The 19,086-nt window shown below is 41.9% G+C and overlaps 1 protein-coding gene across 3 annotated transcripts in view; it reads right to left on the reverse strand.

Moving 5' to 3' along the window:
* The window catches only part of BDP1 (BDP1 general transcription factor IIIB subunit), a 147,498-nt gene that overhangs the window by 118,036 nt on the left and 10,376 nt on the right, over nucleotides 1-19,086 (reverse strand). For all 3 annotated transcript variants that reach the window (XM_073624399.1, XM_073624398.1, XM_073624397.1), the window contains exons 4-8: nucleotides 16,888-16,947; nucleotides 15,866-15,991; nucleotides 12,975-13,105; nucleotides 12,767-12,861; nucleotides 11,860-11,914 (exon numbers count right to left, since the gene is read on the reverse strand). In XM_073624399.1, the coding sequence (XP_073480500.1) occupies nucleotides 11,860-11,914; nucleotides 12,767-12,861; nucleotides 12,975-13,105; nucleotides 15,866-15,991; nucleotides 16,888-16,947 (467 nt within the window). The remainder of the gene's footprint in view (nucleotides 1-11,859; nucleotides 11,915-12,766; nucleotides 12,862-12,974; nucleotides 13,106-15,865; nucleotides 15,992-16,887; nucleotides 16,948-19,086) is intronic.

Raw genomic sequence — 19,086 nt, forward strand, 5'->3', positions numbered from 1 at the left:
TTTATGCATATACAGTAAAAGCTTGGATTGCAAGCATAATTTGTTCCAGAAACATGCTTGTAATAGCAAAGCACTCGTATATCAAAGCGAATTTCCCCATAAGAAATCATAGAAACGGGGTAAAGCTGTCCACATAGACCATCCTCTCACCGCTGTCAGTCTGTAATCGTGACCGATGGGACTATACTGCAGTAGAGCGATCTGAATGTGAGTCTTGGAGCGTAGCGTGGAAGGGATGACATTGATGGTGGTGGCAGTGCGGAGGACGGTCTATGTGGACAGCTTTACCCCGGATGCCTGCATACTTAGATGTGCCTGTTTTAATCATCAACCATGTGAGTTGCTAAATGTTGTACCTTTAATAAATGTAACCAAATTTTTACACTTAGTGCCTCTCTGCTCTTTTAGACTCAGATGTGACATGATGCTGCTCGTTTATCAAGTCCAAATTTATTTAAAAAATGTCCTCGTCTTGCAAAACACTCACCGACCAAGTTATTCGCAATCCAAGGTTTTACTGTATATTACCCAACCCTGTCTATTCGGCAAGGGGATACATCTGCGGGAACCGTGGAAGGGTTCGATTCCTCAGCCCATTTAATATCAGTTATGTTTCCCATTCCCTTCTGTTTGAAGCATTTTTGACAGGGATACATCAATGTGTGAAAATCACCTTAAATCTAATGACCGTTATTTATGGAAACTGCAAAATCCTATAGGGTCTGGAGGTACAGTGGCTCCCAACCAATTCCTCTGCTGGCTCTACTAATTATACTAGCTTTATCCATAACGTAAAGGAGTTGTAAAGTCAGAAAGTTTTCTTTCTTAATGCATTAAGATGAAAAAACCTTCTGTGTGCAGCAGCCCCCCTAATACTTACCGGAGCCCCATCTCTGTCCAGCGATGTCCACGGGTGTCTAGGCTGTCCGAGACTCTCCCTCCTGATTGGCTGAGATACAGCAGCAGCGCCATTGGCTCCCGCTGCTGTCAAAGTCAGTCAGCCAATCAGGAGAGACAGAGAGAGAGACAGAGAGAGAGAGAGAGAGAGAGAGAGAGAGAGAGAGAGAGAGAGAGAGAGAGAGAGAGAGAGAGAGAGAGAGAGAGAGAGAGAGAGAGAGAGAGAGAGGACGGGGCGGGGGCGCAGCTCCGTGTCTAAATGGACACATGGAGCCGTGACTCGGCTCGGGTGCCCACATAGAATGCTACTTACTGTGCGGGCATTCAACGGGAGGAAGAATATAAAATTGTCGAGCCTTCAAAGGGTAACTTTACTTTTGTGAGAAAGAAAATTTTAAATAAAACAAAATGATATAATATAGTGTATGCAATTGCTACACAAGTCATATTGTAATTAAAGGTTATTAAAAATGTCCTTCTCAATCTGCAGAACTGTAATTTTCTATAAAAATGCACTACAATATGGCTACCTGGAGGCGCTCTGTACACTTTTGTGGGAAAGAAAATTGAAAACGACTAAGCTAGATGTGATACTCCTTTCCTCCCATACCAATGACCTCATATACTTGTGGAACATGGGCCACATAATATGTAAATGAACACGCATACTATAGATCTGATTCATTTTATCCCCGTTTATTATTTTTCATGGTTGCATGGCATAACAACTGCAAATTTCAAAATTAGAGTAACTTCTTTATTACAATGGATATTGGATAGTGTAACACCGGAAGAGCAACAAAAGCACGGAAGATGGTTAATGCTCTTGGTAACAGGATTCTAGTAATTTAGCGGTTTAAAGTCAAGTGATACTGTATGCCAGGGCTTGACAAACTTGCTTTGAATCTAGGAGCCAGCTAAAAAAAGTTAGGACCCAGTTTTTTAAATCAACTGCCATGCTTGGAACTGCATGTCTGGGGCATCAGCCAATAGGAATTGCCCACGACTGGTGCCAAGAAAAAAAAAAGATCAAAATAACGAAAAAAAAAAAAAAAAAAATTTAGTTATAACATTTTGCAAATAAGGAACTTTTCTCCTTCACTGATGTGCGCTGATAGGCATTGATGAAGTGATACTGATGGGCAGCATTGATGGGCACTGATAGGCTGTACTAATGTGCACTGATGAGGTGGAACTGATAGGCTGCACTCCCCATTGGAAAGGAAAGGGCAACAGATCAAGCCTGCAACCCCAGTACCCAGCTTTCAAACTGGGAAGGAGATATTGGAGGTGGGCGGGCAGTGAAAGCAAGCAAGGGAAGCCCTCAGTCACACTCATCACAGCCCCGCCCACCAGAGTAGGGTGTCGGTTTGCACAAGGGAACGTGTATCCCGCTTCAGTAGGCTGCAAAGCCATGGCATCAATTACTGGCCAGTCTGACCTTAGTCCGCGCACCCACGGAGGGGGGGGGGGGGATCCAGACCTGGCGCTTGGGTTTTGTCGAGCCCTGCTGCATGCACCACATCTGTTTACCTACATATCAGTAACAATAACTAAGTTAAGGCTTCAGAGTACAATAGTTGAGTGCATTTAAATACATGTGTGTTTGTAACATTGGTATGCTTTAAATATTATTTTGTTTTGTTACAAGCCCATTGTTTGGGGCTCATTTGTTATATGAAATTAAAAAAAAAATTCTTTTGCTCAATAACATTTTTCTGAATAAAAAAGAAAAAAAAGTCCAGCCCTATAGGATTACCATGAGACCTTCGCATCAAACTGTCGGTCCACTAGTTACTTCCCAATTTTCGGCCCATGTGTAGAGCTTCTGTCAAACGAGCATGCTGAAAAACCAGCAGCCGATCTGCATCCGATCAGCACTTGCAGCCAATGGCTGCGAGCGCTGACTGGTGTGTTGTACTGGGCAGGGGGAAGGGGGGCTGGCGGTCCCCCTTTCAGGACACAATAGCACAGTGGTGGGAGATAATGAAGGTGTTAAACCTGGTACACACAGGAAGTTTTTTATCGTTCAACCCAGTGGGCTGAATGGAAAAAAAAAAAAAACTGAGGTCACTATACTAACTGTGCGATGTAGTACAGTATGGAAAGCATTTCTCCCATTAAGCTGCTGCTCATTGGACTGTTTTCAATGATCACTTTTTTTATATGTTTTAATTATCACTTTTTGACATAATTTATTTCATTATTTTTCACTAAGCGTGTTTTTTTCCTTTACGATGTAGTACAGTGACCTACTCCATAATTTTTTTTTTTTCATTCAGCCCACTGGGTTGAACGATTTAAAAACTTCCTGTGTGCACCAGGTTTATCACCTTTATTATCTTCATTAAGACACGGATGTAACACAAGTTGTACATCAATATGCGAGTTATCCTTCAGACCAAGCCTATCCAATTTAAATGCATCAAGAAGGGGCGGTACCCAGGCAGGACCTTCTGTATGCTGTTATGCCATTTGTGGTCGAATAATGGTGCTTACAGGTGCCGACATCTCAGTGTGAAGTTTGTGTGACACTGTTGGTCTTGGAATTGTGAGCACTAACGAGCTTTTGTGCTGACACCCAAAATGGAGGGGAGGCTTTTGTCTTGAGGGGTGCTGTTCGTTTTGGATAATCAAACACCTTCATTATCTTATAATACGTCCCTGTGCACAGCCATCATCATGCCGGTTGCTGCCTGCATGTTGTCAGCTGAGTGGTCATTTTCTAAACACCAAATCACGAGTAACTGGAAGAGAAGGAAGTCCTCAACTTGCTGACATAAATTGTGTTCAACAACTTCAATACTGGGCACTTTCACCACCTTCCTGCCCAGGCCAATTTTCAGCCCTGTCACACTTTGAATGACAATTGCACAGTCATGCAACACTGTACCCATATTAAACTTTTTATCTTTTTTTTTTTCGACAGATAGAGCTTTCTTTTGGTAGTATTTAATCACCACATTTTTTTTTTTTTTTTTTTTAGCAAGTAATAAAAAAAGCAATTATAATAATAAATGAAAAAGACCGAAAATGTTGAAAAAAAAAGAAAAGAAAAGAAAAAAAAAAAAAAAAAAAGATGATGGCTTTCTTAGTTTCGCTTAGAAAATTTTGTAAATAAGTAATTTTTCTATTTCACTGATGTGTGCTGATGAGGTTGCACTTATATGCAACACTGATGGGCACTGTTGGGGCCCTGATTATCTGTGCAGGTCTCCCCTGTGAGGAAATTGTCATTTCCTTGTTTACATGTGATTGGACACAGCTGATTACATGTGATTGGACACAGCTGATTACATGGGTAAAGAACCTCGTCTTCAGCTTTTTACTGATATCAGGAATGCGCTGTGTTCCAAGCGTCGAAAGAGTGGGATGACATCCCAGAAAGAGAGAGCCACCTTGCACCTGTCATTTTAATATATGGCAGGAGGTGGTTAAAAAAAGTCACTAAACAGTCAGATGGTCCATAGGTTGCAGGCATGGTTCTTTTTTTTTTTTTATCAAAAATAAAGTTTTATTGAGCATATTGAAAGAATATACAAACAAGTACAAAGTACAACAGGGACTATTCATGAGGATAAAGCAGTGACATAATCATACAAAATGTAAAATATAAAAGGTCAAGATACCAAGGATTATTAGAACCTATTCCTGATAGAACTAATTATAGCCTGATGGGGGGTTAAATAAAAAGCCCAGTACTGTGCAACATAACTTGGTATGCCCCAATGTGGGGAAACATGCAAACATTGGATTTGAGAGTAAATGTGTGTAGCATGGGGTAGAGAGAGTTGTGCACAGTAGGTGAGGGTTACTCCTCGTCAGTGTAGGTGGAGGAGTCCTCAAGCCACCTGTCCCATATTTTGTTTGATTTAGTCAGGCAACCCCTGTGTAAATAACTACTTTTTTGAAGGGGAGGGCCCTAATCCACTGCTGGATGGTGGGGGACAACTCTTTGATCCAGGACCTAGCTTTTTGCATCCTGGCCAAAAACAGGGACTCTTGCAGAAATATGTTTAGATGATATTTTTCCTCCTCGGAGATGGAGAGGAGGCCCAGTAAACACTGACTGGGGCATAGGATCAGAGGGGAACCCATGTGATCATGGAGGAATTTAACCACCTGTGACCAATATACTTGAAGGGAGGGACAGGACAATATTATCAATATTAGCTGGTAGATTGTTCCCCCCTGGGTCTCCACATTTAGGGCCAGCTGGGCCATGTTCAGGTTTATATTTGGAAAGGTGTTAGCTAGGACCTGTGGAGAATGTAAAGGTGAGAAAGGCGGTCAGACAATTTAGGGGCCACCAATTTACCTCTTCCCAGTCCTCATACGCCACATCCGTCTCCCACCTGGATTTCAGTTGATAGGCCTGAACAATGGCAGCAGGTAACATAAGGTGATTATAGAATAAGGAGATTAGTTTCTTGGGGTCCTGACCAGTGACCACTTCCACCAGATATAACGATTCAAGGCTGGGGATGGAGTCACGGAATTGGGAGTTGAGGGCGTGGCGGAGTTGGAGGTAACGGAAGAACATACGATTGGGCACACCAAACTCGTCTTTGAGAGCTTAAAACGATTTAACCGAACCATTGACTATGACCTGTGAGAGAAATATAACTCCCAGAGTAATCCATAGTGTATAACCAGGGACAGTCAGCAATTCAGGCAGATGTGGGGTGTCCCACAGCGGTGTGTGGGTGTGGAGTATAGGGGCCTTAGCAGTGGATATAGCCAGTTGCAAAATTTTGCAGTGGTGGAATATCATATGACACCTGTTACCCATGTGAGGCGACTCTTGGGTGACACATAGCAAGACTTGGAAGGGGTGGGCCACCAAGCTAGAGACTAAGGCGCATACAAGTGTAAAATACCTGTCCCTTTCTTCTTGATTGTAGTAGAAAAAATTTGATAACTGAGAAGCAATATAATACAGGGTTAGGTCAGGCAAAGCAGTGCCACCCAGGTGGACAGGGCAATTCAGAGCTCGCCATGATGGTTTGTGTCGGGAGGGGCCCCAAATGAACATGTTGAGAATTTATTCCATAGATTTAAGAGATATGTGTAGGGAAGTATAGGAGGGCATGCCAAAAAAAAATAGAGCAATTTGGGAAGAAGTATCATTTTTACCAAATTGATACGTCCCATAATTGCAAGGGGGAGTCGGGACCAGGTCTGCGTTTTGGTTTTAAAGAGATCATATAGGGGTTCCAAGTTGAGGCCTATGTAATCCGTGAGAGACCATGAAATCTGTATGCCCAAGTATCTGATCCTGCTTGCTCTGACCAGGGGGAGTGCGGCTTGTTCTGCAGTGGGGGCATCTACATCTAGTGGAAGAATTTGGGATTTAGATCAGTTGATCTGTAATCGAGAATATACCCCAAATTGCTCGATAAGTTGCAGAGCCTCCTGGAGTGAAGGGGCAGTGTCCCCCAGGTATAGAAGCATGTCATCCGCATACAGACTGAGGACCTTGGTCACCCGTCCCAGGCGGAGGCCTTTAATGCTCTACAGCTAGTGTACAGTAGAGGGGATATAGGGCAGCCTTGACTTGTACCACGGGATAGCGAGAAGGGGTCCAAGATCCTACCATTGACTTGGATTTGGGCAGTGGGAGCCTGATAGAGGAGTTGGAGCCATTTGATAAAATTTTGGGCCGAAGCCAAACCTGCGGGAAACATTCCCGCAGGTATCTCCATTCCACAGAGTCAAACGCCTTTGCGGCGTCCAGGCTGACAACTTCCTTGGATCCAATATCGTCATGTGTAGATTGAAGATTCATGAAGAGCCTCCTCAGGTTAAACGCTGTGTTCAGATGGGGTTTATGCCCAATAAGATCAGGATGTATTAAACTGAGTATTACTTTGTTAAGTCGCAGGACAAGGATCTTGAAGTCTAATTGTAGGAGAGAGATGGGGCGGTACAACTCGTGGAAGAGTGGATCTTTCCCTGGTATGGGTATTAAGACCACCAGAGCATTCACCCATGGAAACTGGGAGGGTGGCAGAGTCAAATATGTGGGTATATAGTACTTGCAGTTTGGGGATGAGGAGCTCCCTGAATTGGTCATAAAATTCTAGGGGGTCCATCTGAGCCAGGTGCATTAGAGGGTGGAAGATGCGCCAGTGTCTTTTCTATGCAGTCTGTGGTGATTGGCGCCTCAAGCTGACTAATCTGAGAGTGAATAAGGGTGGGAAAATCAATGTCCTGAAGGAACGCAGTCAGTTCGTCTTGAGAGTGACAGGCAGTGGAAGTGTATAAGTCAGAGTAAAACCGCCTAAACTCATCGGCTACTTGAGAAGGGTCTGTGATCATATCTCCAGAAGCTGACTGAAGTGTGACAACACCGGAGGCCTGTGATCAAGATGGGCCATATAAGCGAGCAGTTTGCCTGCACATTCACCATGCTCAAAAGATACATTGCTTACTGTGATGGGAGTCACTTTGGGTGGGGGGGGGGGGGGGCTGGTGGAACCCAGAATCCCCTGGAGAGGTTGGGAAACCCTTACTTTAGCTCCCCATGCACCTCCTATGTCTAAGTAACCCTGTGTCTATTAGGGGCACAGGATGACCAAGAAAATAATGGACATTAAGAATGTGGCTTGGATTACTTAAAATGGAACAATAATATTTATCCACAATATATACCAGAAAATATACAAAGACTATTTCTGGTTTGTTTGATTCTGAACTATACATGTTAATGGAAAGAGCTGATCACATTAGCCTCTTGAGCCGGACAGTCTGCTACTAGGGACTCCTGCTATAGTCTGTTGTCTACTAGGCTGAGGAGGGGGGAGATCACAGTTTGTATGGTTAATTGTAATTAGGTCCTTTGCTATTGTTTGAAGTTTTGCTGTGTTTACACTTATGATAATGTGTATTGTCTGCAGTTAGCTTGAAGTCTGCAAGGCTGGTCTGAAATGTGACATCCGAGTCATCCAGGTGGATGGGATTAGCCATGGATACCTCGTTAGCTAAACTATTGTGTGATGTTTTTGGTAAATATTTGGGTTATTGTGTATGTAGGGACTGACATACTTTTCAAGTGTATAAAAAGGCTATATACTTGTCCAATAAATCATTCCATGTTCAAGCTGTGTAACTGAGCTAGTCTCGTCAGGTTTTTATTAACAATATGTGGCTGTAATATCTGTAATATCTGATGTTCAGACTGGAGGAGGCTGAATACTGACAGAAGCACTATAGTGGAGTGCGACAGGTTCCGTGACACTTACTAAAAAAAGATTCCCCGCTTGGCTTTTTCAAAGTGTAATTGGTCAGTGAGTCTAAACTGCAGTCTCACAAGGGAAGAATTGGCTGCAGATTGGTCAGTGATAAAAACCTGCTCAAGGGAACGCAGACGTTCTTCCGCCTGTTGAAGTACAATCTTGAAGGAGGCCTTGTGTCTTTTAATACACAAAGAGAGGATCAAGTGGGCATGTTGTTTTGCAGGCGTGGTTCTTAAAGACCACAGCTAGCTAGGCCTCAAGTAAGAAATCAGTAGTGAGGATGTAATCTAACTGACGGCATGTGAGCAGCACGACCTCTGAGCTCCATCCTGATCTGCATAATCTGCAGCCCATCCTGCCTATCCCTGACATCAGCACTCTCCCTCCTTCTGTGCTGTGTGACAGCGACTTAACTAGGCACAGAGAATCATTGTAAAAACTGGGCATCAGCAACTAAAATCGTGGGAGACAGAGTGGCAAAGTTCAGCAGGGTGCCTCGAATAATATGGTGCCGATGCCTCATGTGAAGCACAACAAGCTACTGATTCCCAGCCAGGGGAGTCTTTTAATGCTGCTACTTGAGTGGAGACCCTCTTCTGATCCCTTCTCACCAGTGGCTGCCATTGAGCATTCCAATGACCTGCTGGCTTTCTCCCCTGATCAAGCTTCTGAACAAACATTAAAGTGGAATTTCAGGGTATTACTAACTGAGCTTAAATCTGTCCCACCCCCCTTTTAAATCCTACACTAATTAAAGCTGGGGGGTCAGCAACCAGTAGACTGCAGCCAGGTGATTGATAGATCGTGGTTGGGGGTTGCTGACCTGCCATCTCAGAGAATTAGAGTGCAATGCAGAGGGACTACTTGTAAAATTGGATAATAGTAGGGAGCAAGAGCTGCATAAGCTGATGCCTCCTCTGTAGCGCTGGCTCCTGTCCCATGCAGAGTGATACCAACTGCACTTATTCCGGCTAGCGGTCTCCAGAGTGGTGCCAGCAGCAGGAAAGAAGAGATTTTCAGGTCAGTGTGAAGCAATACACTGGGTATAATAGTATAGGGCTGCTTTCACACTGATGCACTGCGGTTTACCCACACCTGCCAAACATGACCCATTCAAGTGAATAAGGTCGCTCTGCAAATGCCCTGCAACCTTGTGCAGTACAGCAAACAAGGGGTTAAAACAGGCAGCTGTGTTTAGCTTTCTCACCACCTACCTGCTTTTTAACCCCTTGGACCATGCTTAAGCATGCACTTGCAGAGTGGCCCCATTTACTTTAACGGATCGCGATTGGCAGGCAGTAGCACCCACCAGAAGCAACAGGGGATTTAATTCCTGCTGCGGCACGTGTACACCTTTGGTTGCTGCCTCAGCAGCTAAAGGGGGTAGGGATTGGGAGTGGTAAACCGCAAATCAACCACAGGGTTTTACCACCCCCACTTTGTTTGAACGAGCCCCAAGGGTGCCACTGCCAAATGCAACTAGGGGCTCATTCAAAAGTGCAGCAGGTACCGCTGCTCCCCTGAAAACTGATCCAAGTGTGTGTTGACAGGTAGTGAGGAGGTGATATGTTGCCTCCTCACCACCTGATTTAAACCTATGATTGCCGTGCAACGCATGCAATTGTGACACGGTAGTAGGGCAATTAGAGGTTTAAACCAGGTGTGAGGAGGAGACACTGTGCCCAGTGATCTTCAACTTCTCCCATGTTGTTCAGGTAGATCTCCACCTCTTTAAGGTTGCCTACCCCTGAACGAAAGGAATAACTTTCTCTAGGACCAGATCCAAGTATTCCAGGTGAAGGGATGGCAAAGGGCAGATTTGTTGAAATTGATTACTCAGCCAAAGGCCTGGAGCATTTGAATTGTCTTTGGGACATTTTCTGATAGCTGGAAGGGAGACGAGTCCTTCAGAAAAAGGTTGTCCACATTGGCTGTGAATTGGATGCATCGAGTTCTGAGAAGGGCAAGCTTAGGTGCTAAGGCCTTTGTGAACCCACAGGGAGCAAAGGATAGTCCCGAAAGGCAGTGTAACACATTGGAAGTGATTTTCTGCCACTGCAAAGTGCAGAAAGCACCGTCAAGGCGGGTAAATGGGAACATACAAATAGGCATCTTGGATATCCACATATGCCATGCATTCCTGTGGTCTTAAAGAGGAAATTACTAACCTTGCAGATTTCATGTGAAATTTGTGAATTTTAATTAATCAGTTTTTAAGGGATTTTAAGTCCAAAACATGAAGTATACCCCTGTTGGATTTGTCAGGGTAAACAGGTTTAAGTGAAATCCTCTGAACCTGTCTTGTGGTGGTACTAGCACAATAGACTCTTTTATTATTGCAAACATATTAAAGTGGTTCTAAAGGTAGAAAGTTATTTACCTTAATGCAGTTTTTTACCTTAAGCCCCCGTTCACACCGGTGTGACTATTCGTGTGATTTGACAGTTCCAAATCGCATGAAATGTCACACCCTATTGTTGGCAATGGAACCGGTCAGATCAGTGCGACTACAACCTTTGCGGTGCTGCACCAAAATTTGAATAAAAGGTTGCTGCACTATTTTTTGCGATTTTAAGTGCGACTTGCATAGACATCTGTGCAGGAAGTTGCACAGCTGTCGGGCAAGTCGCAGCAGAAATCACACTGAGCTTCGGCTTTGATATCATGCTACTTCAAGTGAAGTAGCACGATTTCAAAGTTGCATTCAATGTGAACCAGGACCAATGCACACTCTGCATTAAGGTAAAAAACCTTCTGCATGCAGCAATCCCCACTCCCCCATATACTTATCTGAGCCCGATCTCAATCCAGCGATAAGCACAAGAGCAGCAGCTTTCTTGGCTCTCTCCCTCCTCATTGGCTCAGAGACAGAAGCATTGGAGACAACATCAATTACAGCCAGTGAGGAGGGAGTGGGAGGCCAGGAGCACCGGTGGGGGACCCGAGAAAAGGACGTTTAGGGCTGTTCTGTGCAAAACCATCTGATTTGAATTAAAAATGCCAAAAAAATAAATAAATAAATAAAACACTATCTACTAGAAAATTACTAGGACTTTGACGGTACCATCAAACAGAAAAAAAAAAGTATATAAAATGTGTACTTTATTCCGTTGGATGGTACCGTCAAAGTCCGGGTAGTTTTCTAGTAGATGTTTTTTTTTGGACATTTTTAATTCAAATCTGATTTTGATTTTTATTTTTTTTAAAACAATCAACATCAGATTTGAATTAAAAATGTCCAAAAAAAAACATCTACTAGAAAACTACCCAGACTTTGACGGTACCATCCAACAAAATAAAGTACACATATTATATACTTTTTTCTGTTTGATGGTACCGTCAAAGTCCTAGTAGTTTTCTAGTAGATAGTGTTTTTTTTTTTTTTTGCATTTTTAATTCAAATCTGATTTTGATGACTTTTTTTTTTATTTAAAAAAAAACAAAATGTCATACTTACCAGCTCTGTGCAATGGTTTTGCACAGAACAGCCCTAATCATGCTCATAGGGATTCCTTACTCCCAATTCTTGCTTGTTAAATTTAAAATTCCATACAGAGCTAATAACACATTTGCATAAGCCACAGACAATCCAATGGTATTTATACTTATAAATGCATCTCACATTCTACAAAAACGTACATAGTAATTCATTTTTATTTTAAGATTAAACTTTGTTTACGAATGAAAGCTTTTCTCAGAGTTTATTAAAAAAAAAAAGACTTACTAAATGCTTTATCTATTCTCCAACTATTTGCTCGCTCTTCCCTCTTAAACTTGTTCTGAAAAGAAAAACCATGAAATGCTATGTTAAAAACAACATTAATAAATGATTAGCTGCACAACAGTTTATCGCATGCAAAATTTCAGTAAACGCAATATATTACTTAAATTTTGCTAAAATGTAAAGGATGAGGTTGCTCCAAGTAAGGAGATACCAGGCATGTCAAGCCTTAATGTGTGCTCCTGTGAAATGGCAACAAACTTTTATACTCTGCCACACTTTAAAAGCCCTTGGAGACCATTTGAGTTATGTGCAGGCACATTCCCGAAGCATGTGCTTACATTCATACTTTTTTCGCTAAACTATTTTTTCATTACACAGGGGGACAGTCACATTTACACTCAGAGGGGAGTCCCAACAATTGGCTGCAGGAGGCAGCCCTATTGAAAGCAATGGGAGGCTGCTGGCTTCCACAGCGAATAGCGGCCGCTTGCATTTAATCACTATGGAGCAATCATTGCAAGTGATCAGCCCTGGAAGCAGACTGTTCATTTGTTTCTCATATGACAAAGTGAACCAAATCCAAAACTGTGTTTTTAGCATACCTGTATCTCACAAATAAATGGGATAGTCTTTTTTTGGGGGGGGGGGGGGGGGGGGGCTTTGGTTGGAGTCACCATACTATGAACTGTGTTGAAGCAAACACTGCTGACCTCCATAAAGTGGTAACAACTTTGGCTGGAATACTATCATACATTATATCTCATCAGTCATGTGTATTCCTAAGCTCTATATACTCCGTCAAGCTGTGTACCCTCAATAGCAAGGGAAAACAACATATTTTGTTTTAAATCGACATATAACAATAAAATATATAAAAATTGGTAGGCGTGATAAATCCATTGTTTACCTTGATCTCAATCCTCTCCCTATGAGGGAAAAGCTGACCAATCATTGAAAAGTCTGTTCCCACCATACTTATTGCCAAATAGAACATATCAGTTTCTGAAAGACAAGTAAAAATGCACACGTGAAATACACCAGGCAAATGATCCACGATAATGGCAAATATCTGTATGTGAGTATCAGCAGATTGGTAAAAATAACAAGTTACTGACCTTCCTCAGACCATGGTTTAGAGTAGCTGCTCTTTCGGAAACTAGAGTACGTAGTTGTAGAGCCTCGCTCGAATATTGGATCATTCCCTTCCACTATTGGAGCTTTACCTCTGCTTACTTCCACAGTTAAACTGCAAATAAAAAAAAATAAACACTTAAATAAGGTTCACACTGTGGATTAAGATATTTTTCTGTATATGACCCTTTCCTGCCTTTGACAAGGCAGCAAAAGTCCAACCTCAGGTGGGGCTCTCAGCTCTGACAGTCTTCCTAGGTCAAGAAGTCACAAACAGTAAGCATAAGTTTTTCACACAGAAGCCTTCAGTTATAATGTAAAGACAAGGCAGCACAGTGGCTAAATGGTTAGAACTAAGCACCACCTTGCAGCACTGGGGTCAATGGTTCAAATCCCAAACATGACACTATCTGCCTGGAGTTTGCATGTTCTCCCTGTGCCTGCGTGGGTTTTCTGGAGGAGCACCAAATGGAAATTTTGATGCAGAAACCAAAAATTTAGGATGCACTTGGCCAAAACTGAAAATGACAGTTTTAAAAAAAAAATATATTTTTATATATAATTGTTTTCTAATTTGACTCTTTAATGAATATCATGAATATGAATTTATTGTCGGACATTATCGCCACCTTTAGTGCAAGAAAAGCTCAAGAAAAATGCATCCCTTTAAATTCTATATATGTATGTTTTCACACTGGTCTGTTGTGCTTCCATTATGGTGTTAAAAATCCTGCTTGCTGCATTTTTGGTCAGTTAAAAAAAAAAAACTGCACCAAAAATGCACCTCCCGTTGAAATGCACGGAAAACGCAGCAAGAATGCATCAATAACGCACCTGTGTTAGGTTTTGGATGCGTTTTTTGAGTCACATGACATACAAAACACCCCATAAGCACAGTAAAATCGTGGTAAAATTGAGGCAAAAATCGCAGTACAATCTGGTGCTTTTTATGGGCACCTTTTCATTATTGGCAAAATGCCAAAAACACCGTTTTCCGAAAGTTTCTGAAATGACGATGCTTCTCTAGTTTAGGGCGTTAGGGATCTTAGATTGTAAGCTCCTTGAGGGCAGTTGTGTGAATGTACAATATTTATTGTATGTAAAGAGCTGTGTAAATTGATAGCACTATACAAGTAGCTATAATAACAAAAATAAATAAAAACCATTCAAAGCTTCTATTTTTTTCCCTGATAAAAACAGGCGTTTGCATGTTAATTTACCTTTTTTAATTTTTGGTAAACGTTCCTGAGAAGGTGGATTTCTGCAGCCCTGGCTAGACAGTGCTGGAAGGGGTGGGAGGGGCAAAGCAAACCTTTTACATTATTTTCCTAAGCTCCAGCATATAAAGCCATGAAAGGTCAAGCTAAAGGGCTGTTAGGTGTCGCTGTTCGCTGTTCACTGATAAGACTAACAACGATGCCAACATCTATGCAGATACAGTAACAGCAAGGGTGACAAAACCAATTTCACTGAAGGAGGAAGACGGCTGTCCCCCCAACAAGACATCCCTATTTAATGGCTCTACTGGCAGGATAAACATGAAGATATAGGAATACTTTTTAAGGTGAATGTACTAATAAAATGGATCCAAGGAGGTATTTTTAAAAAATATACATTTTATTTAAATGATTTAAAAATTGTCTAAAAACAATTCCATGACAAGTACAAAAAGTACAATCCTTATGGATACAGAAGATTTGATCAAGTTCACAACATGATTTGACCTCAATCTGGGCTTCCTCAGGGGATGCTGTCCACTTGGAACACAAGCCATCCCAAGATTTGAGACAAATCAATGACAATTTAAAAAGTCTACAGCCGCCACAACCAACCAAGGACTGCAGATGACCATAGGAGGGACCAGAGAGAATGGTCTTGCAAAAACAAAGAACACTCAGGGACATAGAGTTTACGAGGCAGGATACTAGCATATATGGAGCTGATGTCCTGCAAAAACGAAGGTGTCCCTGCTGGAACCACAGGGAAACCTTCGTTTTTGCAGGACATCAGCTCCATATGCGAGTCATTGGTTATAGTGTACACATTTGTCTCAAATTCTGGGAAGGCTTGTGTCCCAAGTGGACAGCATCCCCTGAGGAAACCCAGATTGAGGGCGAAACATGTTCATGGAACTCCATCAAATCTGCTGTATCCATAAGGATTGTACTTTGTGTACTTGTCGTGGAATTGTTTTTTAGACAATTTTTTAATCATCGTTTAAATAAAATGTATATTTTTAATATACCTCCTTGGATCAATTTATTAGTACATGCACCATAAAAATCCCACATCCCATATTCCTATATACCTATTAAATTTAGGGATGTGGTGCTAATTGTAGTGGCTTTCTGGGATTAGGAATTTATCCTATTGGCAGGATAAACAGGAATTTACCAAATATTCCAGGAGGTACAGGTATAAAATAACAGATGTGATATAGAATATCCGTACTGCTCTGTTTTTCTAATGTAAAGCTAAACATTTCATTTATTGTATGAACCTTATTTCAACCGCTTTACCCCAATTTAACAGAAGATAAGATAGTTACTATCCTGAGGTTTCCTTTTTTATTTTCTTCTTTCTATACGCTTGGTGTCTTTATTCTTTCATGCTGATGGAGGAGCAGCATGCACTTGTTATACTCTGGTGATGTGTGTACCTGCCGCATGTCCCAAGAAGCAATGTCAATTCCTAACTGGTAGGGGTGGGTGGAAATGATATGTGTGAGCATTGCAAGAGACTGTTTAACAACCCCTGCATCACTTACACACTACCAAATGGGCAATCTAAGCCATTCAGTTTCTATAAAGAAGATTCCTCATTTAGCCAATCTTTAGCAAGCAGAAAAGATCATGTGCTGAGAGACTCATCATACCTCTCCTCATCAAGAATAATGGAGCCGTCCTCTGCCACTTTCACACGAGGTGCCAGTAACTGGCTATCCTCCTCCTCTTCATCCATGTCATCATCCTCATCATTACTAATGTTCTTTACTGGTGTCCTGTGTTGGTAGAAAAACAGACAGATACATTTTGGGAAGGGTAATCTTTAAAGCCCAAGTTTACCTACAAAAAATAAAACATAAAAAATAAATAAAAAAAGCACACAAGACATTGCTTACTTTCAGTGTAATGTGTCCCTTGATGCTTTTTTCCTCTAGGTCAGTAAAATAATTTTCTGTCCTCTAATGGCAACCCCATTCAAACCATAATCATCCGGTACGGCATGGTTTAATAGAATGAGAACCTTTTCACAGGCTCGCTCTTATTAATAGTGCTCGAAAATGAACAGCCCACTTTACGGACAAGACCCCACTCTCCTCAAATATATATTGCATAAAAAAGCCCAGAAAAAAAACACTTATTTAAAAAAAAAAAACACGTTTTCTCAGCCCATGCTTCTGATGCTTCCAGGAGATGTGGAGACATCTCCAGGAAAGATGAGCACTTGAAATCCTGTGAGAATATTCTGGGCTCATCACAATGGGGTTTTGAGTTTCAAAATTTGCAAAGAGGCAGCAATGAGGCACAGTAATGTCATCTTCATCTGGTGCAAGAATTTATTTAAATTTCAACATTTCCTAATTTTTCCTTTTCATACAATATGTATATGGGGGGGGGCTGCACGTTAAGCAGACTTACCATTTTCATGGCGGGTGCATTTTAAAGAGGAGTTCCAGCCCAAATACTTGTTTTTTTTGTTATAGAAGGAAAGGGCTAGAAATTTTGTCAGCCATATGCAATACCACAGGAAGTGAACAGTGAAAAGGGGCACAGGTTACAATCACCACTAAAGTAAAATTGTTTCAAATAGCAGCTGACAATACAATTTGTAAAGAGGACTGGAATGGTCGTGAACACCATGTACATAGAATTACAATACAGAATTGTTCCTCACCCACTGAGCTGAGATTCAGTAGGAGCCTTTTCACTACTTCTTGTTTCTGCAAAGGAAGACCTTTGTGAGGGAAAAAAGAAGACGGAAGAAGTAAGATAAACTGTCAACGTCACAAATGAACTAAAAAAATATATATTATAAACAAACAAAAAAAAAGTTTTGGCTTACTTGTAAATGCCTTACCTTGGTGTATAGTACGGAACACAGGACAGGTAGTCAGACCATGGGTTATATATACAGGCGACCTTCAGGTTATTGGACCCTGGCAAAGAACTTTGCTAGAAACAACTCTAGTGCACACACATAACTCCACCTTTTCCATGAGAATTCCGTTTTTTAGCAAGGAAAAGGTGTGACCAAGGAAAACAGAGGGGAGGGTCCTGTGCCTTCTACTGTACACCAAGATCAGAAATATACAATTAAGATGAAATGCCCTTTAATGTAAACATACAGTACAGGTCACAGGGCTGGTAGCCACAGACCATGGAACATCCCCAAGCAATAAACTAAGCGGTGGGCAACAATATAGTAAACAGAACTGCCGACAGGTCCACAAAAAACAAGACCAAAAAAAGATGTGAGCTTTGACCACAAGGTGCTTCAAGCTTTCATCAGATGAGGCCTGAACAGACACCTGGTAAACCTGGGGAACACATGAACAAAGGACTAAGTGGTGGCTTTGCAAATCTGAGATACAGATGTTTGATGCTGGAAAGCCCAAGGGACATCAAAAAATTTGGTGGAATGAGCTCTGCAAGGGAAAGGAGGAACTCTGTTCCTAAGGGTATAAGCCCTGCAAATAAGTTGTCTGATCTACCTGGCAATGGTGAGGTGGGAGGCAAGGTCTACTCTACGAGAGCCTATAGAAGCTGTAGCTGCTAAGTAGAACCCGATATCCCTGACAACACCTAAGCAGTGCAGAGAAATTTCCCTGCTTTGTATTAGAGCGGGACAGAGGGAATGAAAGATATCCTCATTGAGGTGAAAAAAAGAAACCACACCTTGGGTAGAAAACCAGGTCTAGGTCAACGGAAAATCTCTAATGGACTCAAGGAAGGAAAGAGGTCTCTGCAGTACAGACAGCAGCAGGTTCAGATGACACAGGAGGTAAATATGGGCAACTCCCTGAAGAAAAGTCTTAATTGAGGACTGTGAATTTTGGAAAGGAATAGATAAGACACAAACTTATTGGGGGTACTCAGGGCCAGACGCTAGTCAAAACCAGATTGAAGAAAAGCCAATTTACAAACAATAGAGTATTCCCCGGAACTCAAATGTCTGTCCTTGCATCAGGCAAAGTAGGCCTTCTATGTACAATAGTAGATCTTGCCCGAGGTAAACTTGCATGCTCTGGATAAGGTGGGGGATGTCTGAGTCAGATATACCCCTATTTTTCAGGACCTGGGTCTTAAAAGTCGTGCAACTAAAACCAGAGGCTGAGAAGCAAGGCGGAATAGTAAATCTGGTCCGTTTGGAAGAGGCCAAGGCTCATCCGACAAGTGTCTGGGTATGTCTGTGTACCACAATGACCTTCTGGGCCAATCTGATGTGATGGTAATCACTGGAACCCTTTCCACTGCTATCTTGCACAGCAGTCAAGGGAGAATCTTTATCAGAGGAAAGGCATAGATCAGCTATAATGGAGTTCAAGAAATAACCAGGGCTGTAAAGGCCAAAGGATCCCTGGTCCTGGTAACCTGGAGGCCAGGGCACCAACATCAGGTTCCCCCCTACTGTTAACAGTTTCTGGCAAATCATGGGATGCAGAGAATATGTTCTTGGGTCTATGCATTTGACAGCTTTGGAAGTCTGCCTGCCAAATGTCCACACCAAAGATGTGGATGGCAGAGAGAGAGAGCTGGAAAGTGGTTGAGTTGTTCAGTAGAGGGTCGTTATCCTGTGACATGGATGCCCTGGGTCCGTAGAACAGCAAATTCTGCAGCACAGAAGTTTTTTTTTTTACCCAAATGCATAGAATACATTAAAGGTAAAAAAATCTTAAGGCTTTAGGACCACTTTAAATCACTATTATGTTAACACAAATATAATGTCTTAGTGACAGGGTATTGTAAAAGTTTTGGCCAGAGATCTACTTAAACTCCACAGTGTTACAGATTCCAGACACACGTACAAATGAACTTACATCTTCTGTTTAAAAACTATAAAATGTATTAAAACGATTAACACATTTCAACAATC

The sequence above is a fragment of the Aquarana catesbeiana genome, linkage group LG01 (assembly GCF_042186555.1).
Source record: "Aquarana catesbeiana isolate 2022-GZ linkage group LG01, ASM4218655v1, whole genome shotgun sequence".
NCBI classification, from domain to species: domain Eukaryota; kingdom Metazoa; phylum Chordata; class Amphibia; order Anura; family Ranidae; genus Aquarana; species Aquarana catesbeiana.